The 18,908-nt window shown below is 38.3% G+C and overlaps 1 protein-coding gene across 1 annotated transcript in view; it reads right to left on the reverse strand.

Moving 5' to 3' along the window:
- The window catches only part of ABCA12 (ATP binding cassette subfamily A member 12), a 192,710-nt gene that overhangs the window by 90,424 nt on the left and 83,378 nt on the right, over nt 1-18,908 (reverse strand). The window contains exons 9-11 of the mRNA XM_053597805.1: nt 14,124-14,199; nt 8,381-8,499; nt 7,234-7,340 (exon numbers count right to left, since the gene is read on the reverse strand). Coding sequence (XP_053453780.1) covers nt 7,234-7,340; nt 8,381-8,499; nt 14,124-14,199 — 302 coding nt within the window. The remainder of the gene's footprint in view (nt 1-7,233; nt 7,341-8,380; nt 8,500-14,123; nt 14,200-18,908) is intronic.

The following is an 18,908-nucleotide window of genomic DNA, read 5'->3' on the forward strand; positions in this document are numbered from 1 at the left end:
AAAATCAACATTCATAAATCCGTAGCCTTTATATATACCAACAATAGTCAAGCTGAAAAAACAGTTAAGGACTCTATTCCATTCACAGTAGTGCCAAAGATGAAATGTTTGGGAGTTTATCTAACAAAGGACGTGAAAGATCTCTATAAAGAGAACTATGAGCCTCTAAGAAAAGAAATAGCTGAAAATGTTAACAAATGGAAAAACAAATCATGCTCATGGCTGGGAAGAATCAACATCGTTAAAATCTCCATACTACCCAAAGCAATATATAATTTTAATGCAAACCCTATTAAAGCTCCACTGTCATACTTTAAAGATCTTGAAAAAATAATATTTTGTTTTATATGGAATCAGAAAAAACCTCGAATAGCCAAGACATAAAAACAAAGCTGGAGGAATCACGCTACCAGACCTCACACTATACTATAAATCGATAGTGATCAAAACAGCATGGTACTGGCACAAAAACAGAGAAGTAGATGTCTAGAACAAAATAGAGAACCAAGAGATGAATCCGGCTACTTACCGTTATCTGATCTTTGAAAGCCATTTAAAAACGTTCAGTGGGGAACAGATTCCCTATTTAACAAGTGGTGTTGGGTGAACTGGCTGGCAACCTGTAGAAGACTGAAACTGGACCCACACCTTTCACCATTAACTAAGATAGACTCTCACTGGATTAAAGATTTAAACTTAAGACACGAAAATATAAAAATAGTAGAAGAGAGTGCAGGGAAAAGCCTTGAAGAAATCAGTCTTGGTGAGTATTTTATGAGGAGGACCCCCAGGCAATTGAAGCAACTTCAAAAATACACTACTGGAACCTGATCAAACTAAATAGCATCTGCACTTGCTTGTAAAGCAAGCAAACAGCCCTCAGAATGGGAGAAGATATTTGTAGGTTATGTCTCTGACAAAGGTTTAATAACCAGAATCCACAGAGAACTCAAACGTATAAGCAAGAAAAGAACAAGTGATCCCATCGCAGGCTGGGCAAGGGACTTAAAGAGAAACTTCTCTGAAGAAGACAAGCTCATGGCTTACAGACATATGAAAAAATGTTCATCATCTTTAATCATCAGAGAAATGCAAATCAAAACTACTTTGAGATATCATCTAACTCCAGTAAGATTAGCCCATATCACAAAATCCCAAGACCAGAGATGTTGGCGTGGATGTGGAGAAAAGGGAACACTCCACACTGCTGGTGGGAATCCAAATTAATACATTCCTTTTGGAAAGATGTTTGGAGAACATTTAGAGATCTAAAAATAGATCTGCCATTCAATCCTATAATTCCTCTATTAGGTATATACCCAGAAGACCAAAAATCACATCATAATAAAGATATTTGTACCAGAATGTTTATTGTAGCCCAATTCATAACTGCTAAGTCATGGAAAAAGCCCAAGTGCCCATCGATCCACGAATGGATTAATAAATTGTGGTATATGTACACCATGGAATATTATGCAGCCTTAAAGAAAGATGGAGACTTTACCTCTTTCATGTTTACATGGATGGAGCTGGAACATATTCTTCTTAGTAAAGTATCTCAAGAATGGAAGAAAAAGTATCCAATGTACTCAGCCCTACTATGAAACTAATTTATGGCTTTCATATGAAAGCTATAACCCAGTTATAACCTAAGAATATGGGGAAGGGAGGGAGAGGGGAGGATGGGTGAAGGAAGGGTGATTGGTGGGATTACACCTGTGGTGCATCTTACAAGGGTACATGTGAAACTTAGTAAATGTAGAATATAAATGTCTTAACACAATAACTAAGAAAATGCCAGGAAGGCTATGTTAACCAGTGTGATGAAAATGTGTCAAACGGTTTATAAAACCAGTGCATGGTGCTCCATGATTGTATTAATGTACACAGCTATGATTTAATAATAAAAAAATAAATTAATTAAAAAAAAAAAAGACTGTCAGAAACTGTTCCGGAATTTTGGCTCAGGCTATAGATGTTTTCCATAATTGCACTGATACAGTATGTTCCAAAATCCAGTAATGTTTTCATTTTTTCCAATGGTAACTTTATAAAACAAATACATTTTTGTTTTTTTTTTTGTAGAGACAGAGTCTCACTGTACCGCCCTCGGGTAGAGTGCCGTGGCATCACACGGCTCACAGCAACCTCCAACTCTTGGGCTTACGCGACTCTCCTGCCTCAGCCTCCCGAGCAGCTGGGACCACAGGTGCACACCACAACGCCCGGCCATTTTTCTGCTGCAGTTTGGCCGGAGCTGGGTCCGAACCTGCCACCCTCGGCATATGGGGCTGGTGCCCTACTCTCTGAGCCACAGGCGCCACCCTAAAACAAATAAATTTTTAATAAATTAAAAAAAAGAAGCAAATATTTTGTCATTTTTTGGAGCTCAGTTTGCAATCAGAAGTTACATTTTGACAGAAATGAAATATTTTATGGTATAAGCAAATGTTTGAGAATATTTCTTTCCATATACGAAACAAGAAAAACCCAATGATGTGTCTTTAATAAGAAGTATATAGCTAATGGAGACTTTACATCCTTCGTATTAACCTGGATGGACGTGGAAGACATTATTCTTAGTAAAGCATCACAAGAATGGAGAAGCATGAATCCTATGTACTCAATTTTGATATGAGGACAATTAATGACAATTAAGGTTATGGGGGGGGAAGAAGAAAGGGGGATGGAGGGAGGGGGGTGGGGCCTTAGTGTGTGTCACACTTTATGGGGGCAAGACATGATTGCAAGAGGGACTTTACCTAACAATTGCAATCAGTGTAACTGGCTTATTGTACCCTCAATGAATCCCCAACAATAAAAAAAAAAAAAATGTAAAAAAAATAAAAATAAAAATAAATAAATAAATAAAATACTTTACACAGAAAAAAAAAAGAAGTATATAGCTACATGTAGGTTGCAGCAACTAAACATGATCTATTTTCCACTGTATTTAATATTATAATTGACCTATGGCTTTTAACTGTCCCAAATGACTTCATATACAGAAATTCTACTTACGAGCCTTATTGCTACAATTAGCTTTCCATTCTGGAATAGACCCAATTACTACCTGTGTAACTACACGTTCGCTACTCTGTTCTTGCCTTTGATTTTCCAAAGACTAGTTAAGATCCAACCTCTAATCAATGAAGCCAAGCCTCTATACCACATCCTCCAGTGACTTTTCTTTTGGTAATTTCTTAAATGAAAAGCTAAACACTAGTGGTCTAATATATTTGTTTTAATTAAATTTTGAAGGTATAGCCAATTTGAATGTCTTTAACCCAGTCAAGACTGAAATATGTTTTCTGATCGCAAATTTGACATACATGTATGGAAACCAGTAACAGTCCATACGGTATAGACTTTACCTCTTGGCTTGAAGAGGTAAAGATTACGGAGGGGAAATTGGAAATCTAGGCACACTGCTGATGTAGTCTTTGTTCTCTGAAATAAAAATGTAATTCAGGGTGGATAATGTGGAATGCACTGATGGGCATATCCATCAAGGGAGTAACATTATGGTCATTTACTATGTGTCATCACTTACCACTTTATTCTAAGAACACACACAATAAACTTTTAGAAGCTTCACAGATCATTAACAGTCAACACAAATTCAGTGAATCGGAATTCTCTCTTCCAAAGTATGTGTCAATTCTAGATGCAATTGGTTCCCAAATGCATCTGAATCAGAATTGTGACACAATGATATAGACCTTACAATCAGGGGTACAAAATAATAAAACAGCAGTACTTCTGGGCTCTTCATGGGCAGACAGAGGGCAGTGTTACAATAAAAATACTGTGCTATCTGTATTTCTGTTTAATAGGGGGAACATCTATTAATGTACAGCCCCCCAATCAGAAAGTTGCCCCTCTCACCAAAAGGACTGGAAAGAAAAAGATAAAACAGACCATGTAAAGAGGAGAAAACTCAAAAGCTCAAGAGGAAAACGTTCAGGCTGGGACAGAAGGCTGAGAAGCAGGGGGAAAAGTTGCCAACAAATAACGGCTCTCTGCCACTTTAGGAATACTGTGAATCAAGTTCTGAAATGAATGGGCTCTAGCCGACCGCCGAATCACAATACTAATTATCAGGGTGGGCAAAGCAGGGAAGTAAGAGCATCCCTAGTTACTCAATCAGCTCTTTGCTTATGTGCAGCGGCCCCTCCTCGGAAAGTCAGGAAGTATCTTTCACAGCCTGGGCACGTGCTGCTGGCCCTGGGCCTTCCCCTGCTGTCCCTCTGTTCAGGTTCATGCCTGTCTTCCCCAGCTAACTCTTGACCTACAAGTGTCTGATTAGACAGTTAGGTCTCTGTGTTGGAGAGACGTGCCCTCGTCCTTCTGGGTTCCCACAGCCCTGACCATCGTGTCAAATATTCCTCAAAATATGTTCTCTGGGACCCCACACAGAACCTATGGTCAGAAAGTTTGGAATGGAGGGTGAGATGGTTGCCCTATGTTGTGTATGCACTTAATGCCACTGAATTTAGTGCTGAGTTTTATGTTCTAAAAAAAAAATTACGAACTCTAGGAGTTTGTCTTCCTCCTTCCAGTTATATGTCCTGAGTGCTTCCTGTGTGTGGGTCTTCTACGCCAAGTGCTGGTAATGTACTGGCAAAGGGATGGCCTGGCCATACTCCACATGGAGCTTGTGGTCTATGGCTGAGTGGCCATGCTTACTTTAAGTGACAAAAGATTTTCCATCTAAGAGACACGGGTTATAGGTTATATCCATTTCTGTTGTTTCTAGAACTTTTTTCGTAACGTGACCCTCCAAAGGACCATTATATTCAAATTGTGGATGATGTTTTAAACCGTTTTGACCCTAGTCCCATCTTACGTGTGTAAATGGTTGAGCCTGGTCATTTCCAGTTTCCTAGTGTATTTTGTGTTTTTCTCAGTTACTTCCTAAGTTGAGAACCATCACGAGTCCTTGCCCAGGGGGCATGATTACAATGCCAGTGCTCTACATTAACACCCTTATTTTTTTGTGCCTTCCTGGATCAAGACTTAAGCTCTACCACGTGGGCTGTAGAGATAAAGAAGGCATACTTTGATCGGAATTTACACTCTCATGAGGGAAATGGAACATACAACAAACCTTCATGCCAAGGAGTGAATTCCACAGGCCAGAAACCTCAGTCATCACATCCTCTTCTCTATGCCGCACATCCCATGGGCTGCCATGTTGTTTCAATCCCATCTCCTAAATCACTCTTACTACTCTCAAAATTGTCTCCTTCTTCTATCCTCTGCCAATGACAAAGTGCCTGCCTTCCCTTTTCACTTAGATTACTGCAAAAATAGCCTACTTGGCTTTCCTCCAATCTCTTGTCTATAATTCTTCCAGAGAGATCTCGTCCTAAAATGCAAATTTCACCTTCTTCAAATTCACGACTTTCAGGGCAAGTTCAAACTTTCCAGCGAGGCAGTAGGAAGCCTTTGGGACCAGGGTTCAGTCTCACCCAGTAACCCCCTTTCCTTCCTGTCCATGGGCACCTTCTACTTCCACTGCACACATAGGACTCCGGGTAACTTCGACCTGTCCTTCAGCTTCATGCCACTGTCATCGTACAAACTCAGGTCTCTGCGGCTAGAATGTAGGACCCTTACTTAGCCTAGTTCTACACAGTTCTCTAGACTCAGAGCAGGCATTGTCTCCTCTATAAAGCTTCTCTTTACCTCCATCCCCTGAAATCCACATTAGACAGCCCACCTCCATACACAGAATCCTGTCTGTCCACATGCTATGTTACCTCACTGTATTACAATGTATTACCTCATTGTATTGTAATTTTTGCTCTGCTTTTTTATGTCCTCCCCTGGATTGATTATAAGCATTTTGGGGTTAGAGAGTATGTCTTATAAATAAATAGATTATTATTATGAGGGCACAGGCAATGAATGAAAAGAATGAATGGATAAATATTAATAGGAGTATAGAAGACAAGTCATTTTCCTGGTGCTGAGAGAGAGAGGGAGAAAGGTGATACTCCAATGTTATAGAAGTGACATTTAAGAACTTGTCCTTAGCTAAGTGATGGGCACACAAGGGCCCAAAGCAACATAAATGGAAACCAAGGAGTAGGAGAGAGGGATGAGGAGTAAAAACCGTCTGGTACAATGAGCACTATTGTGGTGATGGGCATGCTAAAAGCCCCAACTTAAGTATTACACCAGGTATCCATGTAACAAAACATTTGTAGCCCCTTAATATGTTGAAGTAAAAAATAAATAAACTTATCCCTGAAGAATGAGTAGGAATTTTCCAGATGAATGCATAGCTTCCTTCTCATTTGCACAAACAAATTAAGATAATGCTAAATTAAGTATATTAGAATTTTTGATGCATGTAAAAGACGAGGGCTAAAAATGTAGGTCATCTAATTGCCACATTTATTTGTAATATAAGTGGACGTTATGTTTTGCATGACTGCTTAATTACACCATGTTGACCAGACAGCAAGTCATCCTGCTTGTCCTGAATAAACCAGTTCTAATTTCACTTCATCCCTGGCTACCTAAATCCAATTAAACTCCTGTTCTTACTAGGAAAGCTGCTTTCAAAATTTAATAGGGTTATTTAAGAAATGGAATGATTTTCATGATAACCTGTATGCTATATGCATGAGCTAAATGAAGAATAAAAAATGAGCATGAATAGATGCAAATTTCAGATTTTATATTTTGGGGTTGCTTTTTCCCTCTTTCTTCAAAAGCATACATTTTAATATGACTTATTCATTTCTGTTTCTGATGATAATAATAAAATGGGTGAGTCAACATTTGAGAACTTTGTAGGCTATGAAGTCTAAATATCACCTTTTAAAATCTACTTTTATAGATTTTAAAATCTATAAAATTTTAAATTTAAATTTAACTTAGGACATCTCAAATTATAATAGAAATCATATTATGAATGTTTCTTCAAATGGGGAAGTTTGATAAGGTAATTCTATTGTTAGCCCTTCCTTTATATATGCACATGCTCTAATCAGTTTATTTTATGCAGAAATCTCACTTGATTAAAAACAAAATACCACTGTACAACACCAAACTCTTGTCATCCTTTTTCTAGAGTATTAAGTAGGACCATTCTAAATCTAGAGACAAAATAGGATCATTATTTACAAAGATCAGACTTAAATCTTGAACTAAAAGTATATCTTGACAAAATATTATAGGAAATATTGAGGTTTATTTTTGTTTTCTTTCATGGCTTACTTTTGATTTTAAGACTTCAGCAACTGAAGGGAAGTAATCCTCATAGGAACCATTTCGAAGAAAAGATTTTTTAAATTGAATTGTGGACCAAAGGAGTCTTATATTTTCTGTAAAGGAGGAGAGAAGAGTTGTTTTATGTGAATTGCAAGGTCATTCAGGAAACCCATTTGAAAGACACCTCTGTCCTGACTTATTACTTAATTTTTTTCTATGCTAATAGCTTGGTTCAATATAAGACAAGTAAAAATTTAACCTTTCTTTGAACCATGGGGACAATACAGTTCATTACTTTTAAAATATTCATGGATACTTTGCTTAGAGATAAAAATATTTCTAGCAAAAGTGCTACATAGCTTTGGCTCCTTGTGAACTGAATATACTTTTATTTCTGACTTTTAGATATCCTATTCAGTTGAAGTATTTGGGGGGAGAATAGGCTGTATAAATAGGTCGAATAATCACTGTGATGTGAATATGCCCTCCCAACCTGAGTAATTCATGCTTGGTAAACAAAGAGCGGGTTTAAATATTTGTTGTACTATTTGCCTGCCATTAACTCTGAAAAAAACAACAACAAAACCCCAACAACTATTTTGGTATAGGACAAAGGAATGTGTGCTTCCTAGAAAATGTGAGAAAATAGATATTTCTTTCTATAAAAAGAAAAGAAACATTTGATTAAATGCAATCTTTACGGTTGCCCATGCAGGCAGAAAATTGAAAATAAGATGTGTGATAATGGGAAGTAAAAATTGTCTGCCACAAAAATGCCTTTGTTTATATAATTCACACCTGCTTTTAGAACTCTATATTAACACTTTATTTTTTTTAACAACTAAGATTATTAATAGCATAGAAATGATCACAAAGGAAGTGTTATGTGATCCCCTAATGGCTCTGGACACCATTATCACATTAGCCATTATACGTTAAAGTTTGTCCACGTAACCAGGCGTTACTAGTATCAGAATGATACAATAATATAGTTAAATAGTCCCTTCCTATATCACACTGCTACATTGAAACTGGAAACGAAGATTTTAAAAATGTTTTCTTTTGTATGCAAATGTCTTGAAAGACTGACTACTTTAGGATAGAATTGGAAACCAGCAGCAGCATTCTGATGATTGAGAAGGACATTAATTACCTTGTGATCCCGTAGCCAGATCATCAGTCACATTCCTCACACAGGCCAAGTAAGGAGTATAAGGACTATTTGCTGATATATTTAAGAGGGCATCTTCAAAGTTTTCCAGGATTAGGAGCCTACAGATTAGAAAAGAATATACAAATTAACTCATATAAAAATGAAGCAAAACTGTTTTGCTGAAATTATTCTAGGAGCCTGGCTGTTGGGCATTGGCTATCTTGGGCCCTGAAGCACCACGGAGAAGCTGGACGTTGCCCTCCCCACGCCCAGCTGCACTGTGGCAACCCTCCTCTAGCTTATCTGAACATTTACCTTTCCCATGTGCGCTATCTTCATATTTAGTTACTTTAATACTCCATCATAAATGATCTTAAGACCATTTCTAGGTATGAAAGAAAAAAAAAGTCACTAGTCTAGGGTTGCCTGATGAAAGAGGGGACTCCCCGTTGGAGTCGAGTGACAGATAAACGTTGAATGATTTATTTAGTTTAAGTACGTCCCACAAGTCTTGCACATTTTCTTTTTCTTTCTTTTTTTTCCTTTTTCCTGTATCTGGCAACCCCTTTCTGGGCCTCAGTTTCTTTTCTTATCAATTGAGACATTCAAGGCTAGATGATTTGCTAGATTATTCCACGTCTAACATTCAATAACTACATGTGGACTCATTTAATTGCAATTTTAAAAAAGAGTGAAAGCCAATTGAGCAATATAAGTTCTTTTATCCTCTGGACAACCAGTTTGGTGTTCCCGATGAAACACTTTCTGGTCTTCTTTAAAATTGACCAGAATGGGAGAAGAATGGGAGAACATGCTCTTTTTTAGGCGTATGTCTGTGAGTGTGTGCGTGGTATACGTGCCCATCACTTCCCCTGTAAGGCTACATCTCTGTTTACTTTGTAACTTCTTCCCTTAGTGTCTACAATTGAATTGTATGTACAGTAAAGACAGAATAAGTGTCAATGGCTGACCTGGGGATCATCTGCTTTGAATCAAACTGTGCAACACCCAAATAAATAGTCCTATCAGATGTTTAACTTGGATTTTATTAAAATGCAAGTGGGAGAGAATTATCTTGCCATAGCTAGTAAATATAGAAAAATGTTTGCATTAATATTAAAGAAGATTCAGGATGTTTAGATGTGAGTTAACAACACTGGATCCTTGAGGAACTTTAAAAGAAAAAATAATCAATGGCAAGAAAAGCCTCTAACTTGGCAGTCAGAGAACAGCTAAGCGATCAGACAAGTGATTCTCATTTAAACACTGCGCAGAGGCTCTACTTTAAAAACAAAAGCACTCATTCCAGAAGTCTTATTGCTTCACTTAGTCAATTTCTTGGGTAGAGACTTTTAATAACACTATATTAAGTTGTCCTAGACTTTATTTATTTATTTGAGAAAGAGTCTTACTCTGTCACCCTGGATAGAGGGCTATGGATATTTATTTATTTTTTGAGACAGGTTCTCTGTCTGTTGGCCAGGCTGGAGTGCAGTGGTCTGATCATAGCTTACCACAACACAGATTCCTGGGCTCAAGTTTTCCTCTTGCCTTAGCCTCCCAAGTAGCTGCTGGGAAGACAGGTGTGTGGCACCTGACTAATTTTTTTTTTTTTTTTTTGTAGAGATGAACTCTCAGGATGTTGCTCAGCCTGGTCTCAAACTCCTGCCTCAAACAATTCTGCTACTTTGGCCTCCTGAGGTTTTAGGATGGTAGGTGTGTGCAAGTGCACCTGTCCCAGACTTTTGACCTTTTAGCCAGTTGGCCTTACTATTTCTCAAAGCCTCCTTGTCAGCCTCCTGGTTTCATGAAGAGTTTTCTCATGAATAGGGGAATGAGGGGGAGACGGAACAGGAGGGGAATTCAGGAGGTGATGCTTGGGGCTGAGTTCCTAACAGGCCATGGATGGCTACCAGTCTGGGCTCCCGGGGATGGGGCCCACACTATACCCAAGCAAAGCCACCAATCTATTCACAAATGAAGGACAGGAACCTATATGCTGAGGCTAAGCTTTCTGTCCTAGATAAAAGAAATTCTTTATCAGGGAAATTTCTAAATCACATCATAACTACTGCAAATCCAACAGGAGTGTGACACCTGACACAAGTGGCCCGGCTGCACACGTTACCAATATTATATCAAGTCACCTGCATATTGTCAAGTGTCCAGGACTTCGCTGGACTTTATCATCACCCATGACATCAGTGAGTTAAGTCAAGTCAAGTCAAGGTCTAAAATGATCCATATATTCACAGCACTATCCAAAGACAAAAATCCCTGAACAAGCATTTTGGAATGTTTCAGAATGGTGTCATTTAGAATGTGGAGGGAATGAAAGAAGACTGTAAAGACAAACTAGGTTTTGAGAATCCAAAACATGAAAGAAGAAAAAAATGAAATTATGGGGATAATTGAATAATTGTGAATTTACTGCCTCTTTTTTTTTTTTTTTTTGTGGGAAGGAGAAGTAATCCGTTTATTTTATTTGGCTATAGTAACAAACACAGGTTTCAAGATAAACTTATTTCTTCTCTGAGGAACTTGAAAGAATGGTCCATTTAATTTTGTATCTAACTCCCTGGTTACCCCAACCACATCTCTGTCATAGAATATTTAGTGTTTCTGTTTTGTATATCACAGGCTTCGCAGCTGTTGAAAGGATAAATACATCAGTAAAAGAGAAGGGAAGCTGCAGAGATGACCGGCCGTTTACCTGAGAAACGCCCAGGGAGGCATCTCTGGACCGGCCCATGCGGGGTGGTTTTCTGCCTCAGTGAGGTGGTCTCCCTTTCCTCTCTCTCCCTTCTCCCCCTGCCCAATACTGCCCTTCCGTCATCCACGTTTGTCTTCCTCTCTGTCATGTTTATTACAGCATACAGCAATTTCCACCCAGTGCCCTGCTCAACAGCAAAATACTGGCCTAATCTTCCAAATGGACTGGAACAAGCGTGCTGTCAAGCATAAAAAAAAAAAGTACAGTTGGGCCAGGCGCGGTGGCTCACGCCTGTAATCCCAGCACTGTGGGAGGCTGAGGAGGGAGAATTGCTTGAACTCAGGAGTTCAGGACTCGCCTGAGCGACAGTGAGACCCTGCCTCATGAAAAAAATGGAAAAACCCAGCCGGGCACCACGGCGAGCGCCTGTAATCCCAGCGGCTTCTGGAGGCTGAGGCAGCGGGGTGCCCACAGCCCAGAGTCTGAGGTTGCGTTGAGCTACCATGCCCACTGCACTCTGCTCAGGGCATAGGGTGGGACCCCATCTCAACAAAAACAGCAAAAATAGTAAAGAAATAAAAAATAAGCAATGAAATAAAATGAAAAACAGTACAGTTGGAATAGAATTGACCTTGAAATATCATCCAAGCCATTCTCTTAGTTACATAAAGAACATGTGATTACCAAGATTTTTGAAAATGCATTTGATAGACTCCCCAAATTAAGGTTCCATATCTGTGTGCCACTGTTTGGGCATAAGCACTCAATTATTCCTTTAAGTCATTTAATTGACTTTTGTATATCCTTTATACAAAATCCTACCTACTTCCCAAGAGTGCTTACAATAAAAGGTGCCTGCATACACACTCAAATATTAAACAGTAATGATAACGCCCTTAGAAGAAGCATAATAAGCAAAGGAAAGTGCTGGGGGGAAAAAGGATTTTTGAGCAGCTTTCTTTAGAAAATACTGGGCCAAAAAAACTTTTATCTTATGCCTGTATTGCCACTCAGTGATTATTTTAAAGCAAGAATGGAAAGGAAGTCTGAAGATAAGAAATCCCTTAATTTCATCAATCACAAGAGCCATCTTAAAAGTATTGAATTCTTCCTAATAAACTGTCAGTTAGCTGTCAGCAACTAACGACATTAGCTGTGAAATTTGCAGGTCTGTGGCACTGGAATTATCAATGCCCCAGGCTCTGATAAAAATACCTGGCTCCAGCAATAACATCTAGTTATCTCCATTGAAAGTTTTTTTTCATTTTATTGCTTTTGATGGCTATAGAGGATGCTTAAAAGACTGGAATCTGGCACCCTGGCTGGAGGGAAATTGCCCAGGGGCTCAGTTGTTGGGGAGAACCAGCTGGGTTAGCCACCTTACAGAACAAGGTGACAGCAGAAACAGGAGGTGGCTGTTTATGTCAGGATTTGGCCTAGAATTTATCAGAGTTGGACAACTCATTAAATAATAGAAAGTTCACAAACAACATAGAATCCATTTTAGAAAAAGAAATGAATGGTTAAAAAATAAGTACTACTATTTGTATGCATTTCCATTAGCACAAAAATATATCCTCTGGGACTAAAGTCAAATAATTTCAGGAGTATAATTTATCGGGTAAAGGAACCTTTAATTAACAGGCCATGTGGTCTAAAATTTGCCTTGAACTACAGGAATTTACCTCAATTGGCTACTACAAGCCACAACTTGCATTTCCCACCATAATTATTACAGTTACTTCAGGATCTGCTTGCATGGCTGGTTTTTAAAGACCATAGTTGCTGCTAATATTTCCACTGCCTCGTCCTGGGACTTTATAGATCTCAATAAAAGGCTAAAATTGTTACCTATAAACGGGTTTGCCTCCTGAATACCAGTGAGAGAAAACAAATTTTTCACTTTACCTTGACTGGGAATTAAAAAAAATTTGATTCTAAAAAAAATTTTGATTCTTTAAAAACCAAAAGAAATAGTGATGTGAAAAACTGGATACTTTTATGGTCTGAATGTTTGTGCCCTCCTAAAATTCTTAAGTTAAACTCCCACCCACCAAAGATGATGGCATTAGGAGGTGGAGCTTTGGGGAGGTGAACAGGTCATGAGAGCAGGACTCTTTTTTTTTTTTTATTGTTGGGGATTCATTGAGGGTACAATAAGCCAGGTTACACTGATTGCAATTGTTAGGTAAAGTCCCTCTTGCTAGAGCAGGTCTCTTATGAATGAAATTAATGCCCTCAGTGAAGAGCAGAGAAAGGAGGGAGGGATGGGGAAATGAAGAGCAGAGAGAGGGAAGGAGGGAGTGGGGTGGAGCCTTGGTGTGTGCCACACCTTTTGGGGGCAAGACACAATTGCAAGAGGGACTTTGCCTAACAAATGCAATCAGTGTAACCTGGTTTCTTGTACCCTCAATGAATCCCCAACAATAATAAAAAAAAAGAAATAAATTAATGCCCCCATAAAAGACACCCAGACAGTGAGCTTGCCCCTTCTACCATGTTAGGCCATAGCAAGAAGATGCCACCTGCAAGTCAAAATGCTGGCTTCCCCCCCACCCCCCGAGTCTCCTGGTGCCTTGATCTTGGGCTTGCCAGCCTCCAGAACTATGGAAAATTAATTTCTATTGTCAACAATCTGCCCAGTCTATGGTATTTTGTTTTAGTACAGACAAAGACAGATGCTCATACATTTTTCATGATTGAAAGACCTTAAAGTTGGCAGCCAGACCTCCAGCTAGATTATCCTTATAAGCAACGGGTGAGAAATGCAGACGGGGCAGGTTCCATTTATTTCTATAATCTTAGGACCAAAAAAGAGATCCTCTTGTTACGTTATCTACAAGCATCATGGAGTAATACCAAAAACAACTTACAACACTTCAACTATGTCCTTTCCTTTGCTCAGTCAATAGTTGATTTTTGGATTCCATAGATTTATACTCTAGTAAAAGGATTACGCTTATGAATTGTTTTGATTGTTTATTCAGCCAAGTTACCTATTAGTTTAGGAACAAACAAATGAAGACTTACTGTGCAGCCAGACTGCTTGGAGAAAGGATCTGTCCATCATCCTCGCTCCACGCATGCGTTGTATTACCAGAGTCACCTAAAGTATCAATATTTATAGAGGTAAACATTTAACATGTTTGCTTAAAGATTTATTTTTTTCCCCAGCATAACCCATCCTAGGTCAAAATCATGAGGAGAAAATGCAGAAATCTTTGGAATCTTTCTCCAAAGAATCTTCCAAAAGACATTGTAAAGAATCTTACAAAAGACAGCTCTATCTGCTGGAAACATTTAGGATATTATAGGAAAGAGACGCCTTCTAATCCAAATAATCCCAAGGGTCAAGCACATGCATTTCTAATGAATTCTTTCTCCATGCGTCAAACCACTACATTATTTTACCCCCAGACCCGTATACACACTCATGGATGACTCTTGACTATTATAACAAAGACTGACTACCACATGATTTGTTAATCAAGTGAAGCCAATTTTAGTCTTAGGGGGCACTTTTGATAGTTTTTGCCTTCAGTTGCCTAGAATGTAGCCTTAGGAAACATCTGCCACCACTAATCTACATTTTCTATCAGCAGCCACTGATCTCAGTTGAATGCAGCTGTAAATGGAAGTTGACTAATGTTAACAGAACAGTTCTGAGTGGTCTCACATAACATAAAAGTGCAGATTATGGAAGGCAATCGCTAAGTTCTGCTTCTAACGGAAACCACATGCAAAAATCTAGTACAACAACTCAAGTTGCTCCTAGTAGTTAAATATATCTCTGATTCAGTCTGGTGCATAAGGTTGTATCATAAAAGGGTAACCTCATTCACGTGAAAAATTAGAAATGAAAATGTTTTAAGTGGCCACTGCAGAATTAAAAACACTATAAATCCATTGCTTTAATTCAGCTCCTTTAAGGAAATGATACATTTATTTGAGTCTTCTCTGCAGACTTCACTCATTCCTTCTGAATAATCCAGTACACTTCAACGCTGTCATTTTAAACATTGACCTGACTTCTGTTAAGGGGGGATTTTATTACCAGTCTTAATGGTTTTTCTCTTGTCTCTAGTTAGTGGATTCTAAAGCCTTTTTAGAAGGTCCTAGCAAAAACTAGGCAATTATCTATGCTTTTCTGATACTGATTGTTTAGTTTATTTAAACTGGCACATGAGTATAAAGGACTGCCTAGAACTTAAGACTTCCTTGTCTGTCTCCTGTATCAGTACAGTGCAAGCAATGTTTGTACGGCCCCTGGAAACTGCTAGAGTGGCTTTTTCAGTTTTCCTGTTCAGTGGAGTGGAGTTCTCCTGTGCTCTGCTCAAGGTGCCACTGAATATTATTGCTGTCATGATAGCAATGCATCAGCGGGTAAAGGGGCCAAGAATGAAGATGCCCAGAATAAAAACATCTAAGTCGTAATAGTAATAATAGTAATACCTATTATTTATTGGCTCCCATATATAGGATAACCGAAGATAGAAATCTATTGAGATTTATGCTTCTGCAATGTAAAAGTATACAAACTTGTTTTGACAAGATCAAATCTTGCTCATTTTTTTAAAGGTGGTCTTCTGATATTTATTTATTTACTTATTTGTTTGTTTGTTTTTATTTAATCATAACTGTGTACGATGATGCACTTATGAGGTTCAGTGAACTGATTTGATGTACAATGTGAAATGCTTACATTGAACTGATTAACACATCCATCACAATTATACTCTTTCCTTAATAATTTTGAAATGTGCATTGCATCATGCACATTGGGTAAGGATCCCCAAACACCCCCCTCCTCCTTCTTCCCTCCTTCTCTCTCTCTCCTCTTCCCTTCTACTTTCTGGACTATAGTTTTGTTATGAATGTGTAGGTGATTATATATTGATTTCATAGTAGTATTGAGTACACTGGATACTTTCTTTTCCATTATTGAGATACTTTACTAAGAAGAATATGTTCCAACTCCATCCAGGTAAACATAGAAGATGTGAAGTCTCCATCTTTTTTATGGCTGCATAGTATTCCATGGTGTACATATACCACAATTTGTTAATCCATTCATGGGTCGATGGACACTTGGGCTGTTTCCATGTCTTAGCAATTATGAATCTTGCTCATTTTTAACTCCCATCTGATGCTGAGCAAGTTCATTGGCACTTGTATACTAAATGGTTACAGAATTTCTCTTTTTCATCAAGTTAGTAAAATATGTAACCGAAAATTAACTTTATACTATCAATGACAGACTTGACCCTGACATTAAATAGGGACTTTTCCCTCTGGCCACTGAGGACTATCAAGTATCTTGAAAGAAATACTATACTCAACAGGTCTTTATGAAGTGGAAAAAAATTGAAAAAGTGAAATCTTACTTCTTTTTCCTTTGCAGGACTGGGCATGTTTAAAAGTACTGCCCCTAAATGTAGAAAGAAATACCATCCAGAGATAACCTCTTCTCATCAAAAAGGATTGTTTTCTACGTAAAAGCATAATTTTATGTAATTTACTACTTTGCAAAAGAGCAAATTCCAATGAGTCACAAAGGTAATCTCTGCTCTCCAAACTCAGCATTTATAAATGGAAATACTGAAGCTTATTACCTGGGTAGGAGGGATCCTAGCTAGGACACAGCCGAGAATTAGATCCCCTAACATAGGAAGTGAGAGACAACCTTATTTTCAAGTGTTAATTAGCATCTTCTATTGTCACGGCTGCTGAGAAGACTTCCGAAGAAACCTTGACGTGTGCTCATAATTCATGTTGGAGCAGAGACAGACATGGGGCGAGGCAGGCGTATGGAAATCATAGAGTGGAGAGGAATGAGGCATAGCTCTGAAATAACGCTCATGTGGGAAGTCCAACTCTGAGTGGGCCCAGGTCTGAGGTTAAGCAGATACACTTGCATGTCCCAGTGATATGCCCTAGATACAGTGTGTCTATGTCCCAGAAAAAATGTAAGTGAGACCATCCATAAAATAGCTCAAGGGACCCAACTTTGGGGACAGACAGATCCAGGTTCTACTCTGTTTAGACACTTGCTGAATATGTAACATAGGCCAAGTGCCCAGCCCCCTCATGCCTCAGTATCTGTCTTTGCAAAGGAGATAATAATTGTGTCTTGGAGAGTAATTTTGGAGATGAAAGGAATTTAAAATAATAAAGCACTCAGGGTTGACACATTAAATACTACCTATTATTTTCCTTTTTTTTTTTTTTGCAGTTTTTGGCCAGGGCCGGATTTGAACCTGCTACTTCGGTATATGAGGCCAGTGCCCCGCTCCTTTGAGCCACAGGCACCACACTATTTTCCCTATTTTTAAGAGAGTGTGAGACCCACAAAGCTATCTTCACCCCATGAGACATTAGAGAGGCCCAAGCAACGGGGAGATACCACCCCATTCCAGCATAATAGAGTGTAAAATCAGGGGAGAAAGTATGATATTCTCTTCCAAAATTCTTCTGAACACCATGAGAAGTAAGCATGGTGTAGCCTGGCAACAGGGCAGGTGTCTGCACTGGGGTCCAGACTACTGCACTGTTGAACTAGAGTCAGTAGTTCAACCTTCAATGGCAAGTGCAGGTTCCCGCAAGATTCCCAGAAATAACCAGGAGGATTTTCAAAGGCTATAAAATTTCTGCTCAAGCAGGTAGAGGTTTGGGTTTAATGATGTTTAGGAACTAAAATTAATGCATTTACATTGGTTTCTCCAGCCTTATGAAATCACAAGTTTATTAAATATAAAAACAAATAAAAGTTAATCACATTAAATTTTACAGATCAAAATACATTTCCTTGATGTATTTCCTTGTCATCTTGACTACCCAGACATGTTTTAGTACTTGCCAAAATCATTAGCATATTCACAGACCTAAATCATGGCCATTGTTAAATATTGAAGATGACTGAATTACATTGTTCACCAAGAAAAGTATTTTGCCGCCTAGTTACTAAGGAGTGCTGCTTACTTCCCGGGCTTCGAAGGCACTGGCGAGCTTTTGTCTTTTGTTAAAAAAAAAAAAAATTAACTTTATCACTTTATATTAATTATAAGGTGTGAGTCTCAAGATGAAAAGGATGGTAAGGAGATGCGTGAAGTTCTCAAGTCTTTAGAATGCAAATATAAAAAGAAGACAGAGGAAGCAATTAGTGTTTGTTAGTGCACTGTCTGGTTTTATTTCCTGGACTTTTTTTTTTTTTTTTTAAGAGTAGGCCTATTTTTCTACTGTATGTCAAGGCTATTAAATTTAACAACAGTGAAGACTTCCAACTTGGGTCTTTCCCTTTGCCAGTAGCTCTGGTGCATTTTACTCCTTCTGTATTCCTTTTTGTTGAATAAAATCCTAAAATAAATAAATTTAACAACAGCTCGTCTTCAAACTAATTGTTACTTAGTTCCATAATTATAGATACAAAAAAATGCTTATTTTAACCAGTGCGATGTAAGCGTTCCTAATTCTATATGAAATCAGCACATTGTACCCCATAAATGCATTAATGTGTACATGACCTATATGTTTATGATTTAATAAAAAAAAATGCTGCAGTCTAACAGATACTAGGACACAAGAGTGAGAATTCTTCAAAGCCTTCACAGATGTGCTTTTATATGAAAAGTTATATTTTAAGAAAATACAATGAATAATCCATTGCCTTTTGACCTGATGTTTTCAGAACACTTACTTTATAATCCAAAGGTACAAGTTTACACACTAAAAAGGTGACAAACTCACTTAAGAAGGCATGATTCTAAATTCAGTCAGGTAGAGGTCAATGTTAACCAAACATTTCACTTGGCAAGTAGG

Source organism: Nycticebus coucang, chromosome 7 (assembly GCF_027406575.1).
Source record: "Nycticebus coucang isolate mNycCou1 chromosome 7, mNycCou1.pri, whole genome shotgun sequence".
Classification (NCBI taxonomy): Eukaryota; Metazoa; Chordata; class Mammalia; order Primates; family Lorisidae; genus Nycticebus; species Nycticebus coucang.